This window comes from Amia ocellicauda, chromosome 22, assembly GCF_036373705.1.
Source record: "Amia ocellicauda isolate fAmiCal2 chromosome 22, fAmiCal2.hap1, whole genome shotgun sequence".
Taxonomy (NCBI): Eukaryota; Metazoa; Chordata; class Actinopteri; order Amiiformes; family Amiidae; genus Amia; species Amia ocellicauda.
This window is the reverse complement of record NC_089871.1, coordinates 8646813-8656700: the sequence shown is the minus strand read 5'-3', so window position 1 is coordinate 8656700 and position 9888 is coordinate 8646813. Positions and strand designations below refer to the sequence as shown.

The window sequence follows — 9888 nt, the reverse complement described above, 5'->3', positions numbered from 1 at the left end:
TGGGCACGTGTGGAGAAGTCTCTGCTCTAATCAAATCGGATCAGCTGAACCAAAACCTCTGCAATCTTGCGATCCCACCTGGCCGCTGTTGGGGGTCCCTCAGTGCTCCCTATCCCCGCCACACCCTGCTCACACCTGCGTCCAACAGTCCAGTGTGGAGCTGAGGCAAGCGGCATAGTCTCTTCTGGTGGGCAGGGAACCCACCAGAACCTACTCTGCCCACCAGAAGAGACCACCTCCTTCCCCTGGAGTCATCCTCACACTGAAGGCATGTCCTGTGTCTCCGAGAAGACCCACCTGGTGCCGGCGACGATGGGTCACAGCCGGAGTGACATCAGCAGCAACTCACGCTGTTCTGACATCACAGACACCAATAAGGACAACAACAACGGCAGCAACAGCGACAGATAAAGATGAGTTTAAAAGCAGGAACACGGACCCCCTAGTTTTGTGCCCGAACAAGAGTGCGCTGGAGGGTGCAGAGACCTGGACCAGGGACAGCAGACCACTGAGGACCCTCCGATCTGGGGCCGTCACTCACAGTGAGCGCCTTGTGTTTCTCAAGGAGTGCTAAGTGTATTCCTCTCTCTGGGAGAAGGAAAATTAGATCATATCTGATCTGACCATGTGTGGATCCTCGTCTCTGAAGGACGGCTGGGTGGGCCGCCTTCCTTAGCCCAGCATCTCCGACGAATCTCTCAGCCTTTTGATGCCACAGATAGTAGGAAGCAAGTGCTCTCTCATTTTAACCAGTGTACGTCATATGTATATAGACACTTTGCATGTTTCCCTTTAAATGTATTTATCCTAGAAATTCCTGCAAAGTTTAGTCTCTAATCTCCACACTAAAATCAGCGACGCATGATAACATCAAAGTATTTTATAATAATTAGTCTAGAAACACCCATGACAAAATCATTTTCAAGCGCAAATCCATCTTTATCTATCAGTGTGTTTTCTAATGCATTTTATTTAACTAGCATATATACATATACATATATATACACATATATATGTGTATGCATGCATGTCAGGATGCCATAATTCATCCCCCGTCAAGAAAGAAAGAAAAAGTCAGGTAGACACCGGCTCAGGGTCCCCAATCCTGTCAAAGGTGTCGGACTTCCTGGCAGCTGCTGTCCCGGTCTCATTCCCGTGACTGAAGCGTGGCGTGGGCCGTGAACACACCGCCCCTGGACTGGGTGGGGAGGGACAGTCAGGGACCCGTGAGCCACAAGCGCAGACTGTCCCGGGTGTCGAATCGGCGAGGGTTTGCTCACACGCCCTGTTCATCACAGACAGGTTTGTGGTGAAAGACAGGGACGGCCGTCGTCAAAGGATCGATTGCAAACATGGACGTGAAAAACGACAGAGTTCCTTATTCTTGACTTATTTACATTCAGGTGATATATAACCTGGAGAAACTGGCAGGCAAGTCAAATAAAAGATGGGGGGGGTGGCATGCATTATTATTGTCACGGCAGGCCCCACCCAGAGCCTGAAAATGACAGAACATCGACAGCAGCCGCCACGGGCGGGGGGGTGGCACTGCTGTCCTCAGTCAGAGCAATTCAGTGCAATGTCAGGGAGTGGGGACGGCAAACACGGGGCCCCAAGGGACCTTCAGACAGTCATGTCAGCTGAGAGGGACCCCAGAACAAAACACACCCAGAAAACAAGAAAGAAAGAAATCCGTATCTACACCCAGGAGAAGCATGCAGGTGGTCATTTTTTTTTCATCAAAAACATACAAAAGGAGAAAAAAAAAAAGCGAAAACATCGATGTCACTGACGCCCGGACAGGGGGCTCGTGTCCAGTCTACCTCGATCTGTCGCCCTGCCCCTCCGGGCTGCATATACAAAACAGTTTACCTTTCTGTCTTTTTTTTAATGTACACGAATATATACTGTATATATCTAATCTCTATAGTTAGATTTTAGTGCAATGAGTCAATCAGGAGTATATCTGTATAATATTCAACGGCACAGTCCCTTGGTCCAGAAATGTGTTCGTTTTCCCCCCCATTCAAGACGCTCTGCTTTGAGATCGTCCTCTCTGAGCTCGTCTCTCCTCCGTCATGGTCCTTCAGGCTGTGGAGACGCTGTCCTGCTGCCTTCAGCCCCCGGACACACAGCACATCAAAGTCGGATTACTTGCGTTGGTGTTTATTGATACAATTGTTTTTTTCTGTTTTCGACAAGCAGATGATAACTATTGCATGCATTTCTTGCTTTTCTCGGGTTGCATTAAAGTAGTAACTGTTCTTTGTTTGTTTGTTTGTTGTTTTCGGTTCATTTTGTATCCAGGCAGGAGGTGTATTTTCTGCGCGGGGCCGGGAAATTGTTAGCAACGGGTGGAAATGTTTATTTTTTTATTGTTTTTCCGCTTTCTGTATCTGGCATGCGGATGAAACTGGTTGGGTTTCTTCCAACTGTCCGCCGCGCCGTCCCTCCTGGTGGCTCCTAGTCCAGCTCTGGGGACAAAGAGACGAACACACACACACATCAGGCAACACTAGGACAGGGACAACAGGAGGAGCTGTGTGTTAGGGTGGCAGAAGGGGGCAACAGCATACTAGTACATAACACCGTCCCTGTGCGTTGGGAGCCACAGAGACAAACTACTGACGCCTCACACTGCGCAGATCCCACTGTGAGAGCTGGCCTGGCGTGGGGGGGGCAGTGTGTGTGCTGGGGGCCAGGAGGTACCTGTGACCAGGAAGTAGAGCACGACGATGAAGATGCCCAGGAAGATGGAGATGATGCTCAGGGTCCTGGCCACTCGGCCCAGCCTCCGCGCCCCGTCCACGTCCCCGTGCTGCAGGCTGTTCCGGGACTGTGCAGAGAGGGACACAGAGTAGGGAGTTTAAAGAGCGTTTGGTTAAAATGACCGATGAAAGACACTTTGTCCGTCTCATTCCTGGGCCGTGCCGGGGGTCCGGGGGGGACGCAAGCGCACGTGTCTGGGAGCCTCGGCAGCAGGATGCCTGTGTTTCCATCCCACCCGGCTGCCAGTTGCGGAGCCCGAGGCTGACAGGAGCGCGTATCCATTAGCGGGGGTCCCGGCCCAGTCCACTGCCCATTAGTCTGAGCCTGTCTCTGGGGCTTTCATTTCCAAAAGACTGCATTAACGAATCAATACCGGGAAACAGAGACTGAAGTCAATAGCCCCACTACAAACACATAGGCACACACAGGCAGTGAGGCTTCCCCTCTCTCTCTCTCTCTCTCTCTCTCTCTCTCTCTCTCTCTCTCTCTCTCTCTCTCTCTCTCTCTCTCTCTCTCTCTCTCTCTCTCTCTCTCTCTCTCTCTCTCTCTCTCTCTCTCTCTCTCTCTCTCTCTCTCTCTCTCTCTCTCTCTCTCTCTCTCTATGCCTCGCACATGACAGTATTGCACCGCCTGCTGCAGTATCAATGCTTCTCTGAGTGACAGGAGTCGGCGGACGCCTAGCCAGATTTTCCCACAGGGTCTCCAGGGGGCTTACATTTCAGAGAGTCACTTGTTCTGAGGCTCTGTCTTAATGGACGGGTATTGGATTCTCATTGAGGAGTCCGCGGCGGTCAGCTGCCCCGTGCAGCTCTTAAGACACAAGCCTCTACAGCCTCCTCTCATTAACGTTGTGCACCGAGTCTCGGCGGCTCTGTGGAAGAGAGCGCAGTGAAATGAATGAAACTGCAGCCCTGGCCCGTCCCGGCGCCCTCAGGGGTGAATCTACGTCTCCTCAACCAGCCGGGCCGATCCGAGCGCGAGAGAGACGGCGAAATAAAGCTGTGGCTCAGTAGACACGAGTATTACAACTGAATTGACTAAACGGCTATAAAAACACAACAGAACAGGAGATGCTCGAGGCGTCCGGGACAAGCGCGGTGCTGGCGGCCGGGTCTGTGCGTTTTAACAGAGTGGAGATCTTTAAAATATATATATCTGATATGGGATCATATGATCTACCTAATTGTACAGTTGCCCTTGCAGCAGAGAATGCATCATCCATTCTGTTATTTTCCTGCTCGGAAGGGGGGAACTTGGGAACACAGAACGCTAATTGTCCCAAACCCCTCTGCACCGCCCCGGGCGAGTTCACTGAGCCATCTCTGTTCTGAGTCGGGGGGGGACGCCAGCTCCTGTTCAACAAAATGTCAGTCAACTGGAATCTGCACTTTAAACAATATAAATATATATTTGGCTCGAGTCCTCGTGCAGCGTGGATCGCAGGCCCGGCTCAACGGTCCGGTCCATTGAACGTCTCGCATGACAGAGCCAGTCAGATCTGTGGGACATGAATTGCTGTTATTCATTGAAGACGACAGTATAAACAGATACCACTGTAACTAGATTGATTGTAGTGCAAACTGATGCAGATATATATGAGAAGAGAGAGAGATCTTGAAATTGAGATGGACAGGTATATTGGATTTGTACCGTGGAAAAAATCATTCCTTCCGTGTCTGGTTTTCCTTCGCTCTCGGGTGATTTAGAAACACGCAGGCGACGCGCCGAAAATGTAAAACCCCTCAAACCCATCAGCACCGGCGCTGAGATGAGAGAAAGCTGCAAAATGACGAACTTCAGCACAAGCTCTACTGCAGATGTCAGGTGTATAAAAGTCTAGAAAGCTTTTTAAGATTAAAAATAATGAATTCAGATTCACACCTCAGAGGGGACGTGTGTGTTTTTAGTTTTTAGTCATCTCTGAAAATCAGATATTTATAGCTTTCCAATACAATGTGAATATATTTATAATGTCTGGACACGCCCTTCTAAATCATCAAAGGGGAAAAAACAAGAATAAAAGCCCGAAACTTACATAACTTTATTAATTATCATACTGACGCAAATAACCGAGGGGTGGCCTGGATTCTGAGCGCCTTGTCCTGCTGCCGAGCCGCACGGTTAAATAACAGACTGGAATTTAGTTGCAGCTTTATGACACTACACAAAATCAATACAATTACTGCGTCTGAAAACCACTACATCCTGCAAATCCAATTGTGAAATCCATAACAAAAAAGACAGGACAAGAAGCCCGGTCAACCAGTCTGTTCATTTCTTAGATATTTTTATTCACCAGATTACACACTTCACTGGTGAACTACTACTGCACTACTGTGACCACTAGGACTACTAGTACAAAGAAGAATAAGAAGAAGGAAGAGGAAGAGAAAGACGGGATCAGAAATCCCATCAAGGGTTTGCCTGACGACACCACGGCGCTCTGCTGTGGCCCTGCAGGGATACCCTTTGCTGTGGCCCCCTGCCTGTCTGTCTCTGTCTCTGTCTCTGTCCGTCTCCCTGTGCTGACACTGCAGGAACAACACGGGGGGGCGGTCTCGGAAATGATGTGGCTCTGCGATGCTGGGCTGATATGTGTAAGTCTATATTTTATAAGTCGCCCTGGACAAGGGCATCTGCTAATAAATAAATAATAATAATGTGGAAAGCATATATTATATACTTAGATTTTCAAAAGGCTTTTGATAAGGTTCCACTTGGTTGATGTGTAGGAAACAGAGGGTGTCGATTAGAGGAGTCGCTTCTAACTGGAGTGAGGTTGTTAGTGGAGTTCCACAGGGATCAGTACTAGGGCCTTTGCTGTTTCTAATCTATATTAATTATCTGGACTCTGGGATAGTTAGCAAACTTGTCCAATTTGCAGATAATACTAAAATAGGTGCCTCAGCAGATATAATTTCGGCAGTTGTGGGCCGACACCTGGCAAATGAAATTCAATGTGGACAAGTGCAAGATATTACATTCAGGTAACAAAAATGTCCACTATAATTACACTATGGGAGGTACAGATCTAGATGAAGTAACGCATGAGAAAGACCTAGGAGTCTATGTGGACTCCTCACTTTCTCCATCCAAACAATGTGGGGAAGCAATAAAAAAGGCAAACACAAGGTTAGGGTATATTGTCAAAAGTGTAGAGTTGAGAACAAGGGCAGTGATGTTCAGACTGTACAATGCACTAGTTAGAGCTCATCTGGATACTGTGGACAGTTCTGGGCTCCACACTTCAAGAAAGATATCGCTGCTCTAGAGGCAGTTCAGAGGAGAGCAACCAGACTTATTCCAGGTCTGAAGGGAATGTCCTACTGAGAGACTGAGGACCTGAACCTTTTCACCCTGGAACAGAGGAGACTACGTGGGGACTTGATCCAAGTCTTCAAAATCATGAAAGGCATCGACCACATCAAACCAGAGGAGCTTTTCCAGGGGACACAAATGGAAATTGGGCTTCAAGGCATTCAAGGAGACACTTCTTCACACAGAGAGGTGTCACAATCTGAACAAACTCCCCAGCGATGTGGCTGAAACTGAAAATGTGGGAAAAATGTTTAGAGTGCTCCTCTTCTGAACGCCACGGGGGTTTCGGCGCGAGACAGAGAGCAGGGATACGACACGAGCAGAGCACCGTGGTGTGAGAGCGGAGAGGGGACCCCTGTCTCCTAAAAAACAATGACAGCCCTCTTTTACGGCCGCTAATCGAGTCCCTCTGTGTTTATCCTGTGACAGACTGCTGCATCCGTCTGGCAATGCGGGAAGGGTTTTTTGCTTTTCCTTTCTATTCACCCTTTAATTTTCTGTGTGAATCACAAACAAACAGATTAATTTGCACTCGCAGCCTCGAGAACCAAGAAAAATTCAACCAAAGCCTGCCAAACACCCCCGGCCCCCTTCTCCTCCACCTCCTTCCTGCAGACACTGTATGTAAGTGCGCCGCACGACTAACTCGAGCAATTCGCCTCCTGCAGAAACGCTAAAGTGGGTTTTCTCGCCTTCTATTGAGTTAGAGGCTGGAATTGGTTCCTCTCAGGGTCTGGTAATGGGCAGGGCGGGTACTTGGCTGGGTATTCAGCCATAATGCGTCTCCCCAGGGGGATGGGAGTTGTTGCCTGAGCTCTCAGCTGGCTGCTTCCGGGAGTTGGTCCAGATTAACTGCTCAGGGTGCCGCCCGGCTCGGGAGTCTTCCTCACTGATGCACAGTTATACTGCGGGACGGACAAGGCTGTCAAGTGAGTGGCTGGGCCTGATGCATTTTGTAGGATAGAGCAAGTTTGGGAGACTCCCACCCATTAATCAACTCGATCCCATCAGGCAATCTGTGTGCGTCCAGACAGTTACTGAAGAAGACGGTTCATATGACATCGTAGTGTGCTGAGATGGGCATTCCTCGGGACGTCCCCGATGCCTCCAGAGATCTTGAGCACATGGCATCGGATTGTAGACAGTCCAATGCCATGTGCTCCAGATCTCTGGAGGTTTCGGGGAATGCCCATCCCCGAAAGTCAGCCTCACGGGCTCTCCACGAGGAAGTGGACACAGTCAGCAGCTGTGTGGGCCTGAACGCTGGCCGGGACACACACCCTGCAGGTCTCCGATGGGTCAAGGAGCGGGACAATCACACAGTTTGTACCCACTTACATTTTGGGTGGGAGAATCAGGCCCTCCCTGTGCTTCAGGCTTCAGATCTATGACTCTGCTGAGAGACACTAAATGCCCAGAGCCCAACAACAACAGTGATTAAATATCTAAAAGAATGAAAAAAACAACAACAAACATCTTTCCCTGCCCGGCTGGGGACACAACTGCACTGTCGCTTGTGTGGACTGACATCCCCAAAACCCTGCCAGTCTAGCTACAGCCCCCCACCCCCACCACCCCCACCACCTTAGAGCTGAAGACACACGCAACCCCATCTGAATAATAAACTGGCCAGCACCCTCCCCTCCCTTACAAAACCCTGTCGGTGAGACACTTCCACACAATATCATTAATTCATTTAGCCAGCAGTCACATTTTGGCACATTTCTATCAGACACTATGTTTTCTGTTTTTGTTGTGTATAGATCAATGCATTGTCTATATTTTAACACACAGTATCAAGTGTGAACGATTGCTGTGTCTTAAGAACCAGAAAAGCAGCATGTTCTGGCAAGCCTAACCTGGCTGCACACACAGTAATTAAGTGAAGCTGTATTGTGCAGGGTTTTGGCTCCCAGTCTAATGGCGCTGCGCACATTGGGAACAGATCAATCTCACACTAATGGTCAACTCGCTCCAGGGGAACCACAAGCCACATCGAGCTGCCAGATACATGCATTGATATTTAGCTCTGGCTTCTGTAAAACAAACGAACATTTTCCCCCTTCATGCTGATTGCCGTGTTTTGCTATTTGCGCTCCGGTCTGTGCGCATCTGTTTGCGCGCAATTTGAAAGCGGCTTCAGTGGATCAGTGGATGCTGGGGGGGCAGACTAGGTGTGGAAATGAAATCTTCACGTCCCCACGTCTTCCTCCCCTGTTGCTTTAAAATGTGTAGTTTTTTCCTTTATATTATTTTATTTATGATAAATTAAGATTTGTCCAACTACAATTAAATGGGTTTAATCTTGCAATCGAACGCAACACCTATAATGATTAATATTAGTAGTAGTAGTAGTATTGCTCTCGCCTCCTGCGCACCGACAGCAGCAGCCCTCACTCACCATGATGGAGTACACCAGCGCCACGATGTTGACCGGGCAGGCCGGGCAGAAGCAGGAGAAGATGGACAGGATGAGGTAGTCCTGGGGCTTGGGGTGCTCCTGCGCCGTGTTGCCCGTGGAGGAGGTGCGGCTCAGGCTGACCCGGGAGGGTGACAGCGGCGCGCCGGACAGTTGCCCGGAGGAGCTCGACCGGACCGGGCCGCTGTGCCCATTCTGGTCCAGCTCCGGGGGCTTCTCGCTGCTCACGCTGATCCGGTACGAGCCGGAGGTCCGGACGCCCTCCTGGCCCCTCACCGGCTCCGAGCCGCTGCTGGCGGCGGTGCTGAGCAGCTTCTCCGTCTCCTGGGAGTCGCCGGGCAGCGCCGCGCCGCTCTCGCCCAGGTTGCTCTTCTCAAAGTGCGCGTCGGTGTTGATCGCCATCCCTCAGAGCCGGCAAACTGCGCTTACTCCGAAAAATCAATTAATCAATCAGCGGGATGTAAAAATGAAGCAGGTCTTGGTTATGTTTGCTTGCTTTTCCAAATACCTTAAATTCCCATACGTGACAGCTTTATTCTATCTTATATATAATCTACTGTATGTAGGTGCTGGTCCACTGTCCTTCAGATGAGGACAGAAAGGTGCTTTCTCTTACTTGTTGACAGTAATTGTGCCATTCGCAGTAAGTTGAATACGCGTCACCCCTCAGACAGAAGAGCAGGTCCGATGCGGATTGATTTGCTGTTCTAATTATTACAATTATTTTCCCCAAAAGCGAAAAACCGGAATCAGAAATAATGTTTCGTTTGGGGATGCAGGGAACCCATCCTCCCCTGGTTCTCCAGTGCCGTGAATTCGCTGGCGACCCGCAGATCCATTCAGCCCAAACGGGATCGGGTCCTCCTCTCCCGGTACAGAAACCCCCAAGTGCCCCCCTGCTCTCACACACTTCTCAGCACATCAGGGTGTGATCGGCACGACGGAAACACACATGCTACACACATGCTACACACATGTCACAATGTCCATTTCAACACAGCCCGGCCAGCGCCGCCTTCTGCAAAGTCACGTCTTGCTGGGGAAAAAACAAAACAAATGAAGCAAAATCAAGCGTCTGCGCTCGCCGCCGCTCAGGACTGATGCTGCGGCAGAGACAGGACGAGCCCGGCTGCGGCTCCGCGCTGCTCCGCCTGCTGGCTGAGGCTGCGGCTCCCCGGGGATCCTCCCGCGCTTAACCCGGGACTCCCCACAGAGGATGCGCTCACTGATAGGGCAGTTACCCGAGCTGCTTGCTTTTTTTCCCCCTCACTTGAAATGACGCCGTTCAGGTCTTGCAGAAAGCGAGGGCAGCTCTCTTGGCAGTGTGTGTTGAGTTCTGCTCACTGGCAAGAGGGTTTGGGTTCTTTTAGCTCTGATTTATT

The 9888-nt window shown here is 50.1% G+C and overlaps 1 protein-coding gene across 1 annotated transcript; it reads right to left on the bottom strand.

Annotated features, from left to right (window-relative positions):
* Positions 1-2150: 2150 nt before the first annotated feature.
* Positions 2151-9684, bottom strand: trarg1a (trafficking regulator of GLUT4 (SLC2A4) 1a). Its single transcript, XM_066695983.1, has 3 exons — positions 8489-9684; positions 2710-2836; positions 2151-2474 (listed from the first exon to the last, which is right to left on the bottom strand). The coding sequence occupies exons 1-3, from the start codon at positions 8906-8908 to the stop codon at positions 2464-2466; spliced, it is 558 nt and encodes a 185-aa protein (XP_066552080.1). The 5' UTR covers positions 8909-9684; the 3' UTR covers positions 2151-2463.
* Positions 9685-9888: the final 204 nt, after the last annotated feature.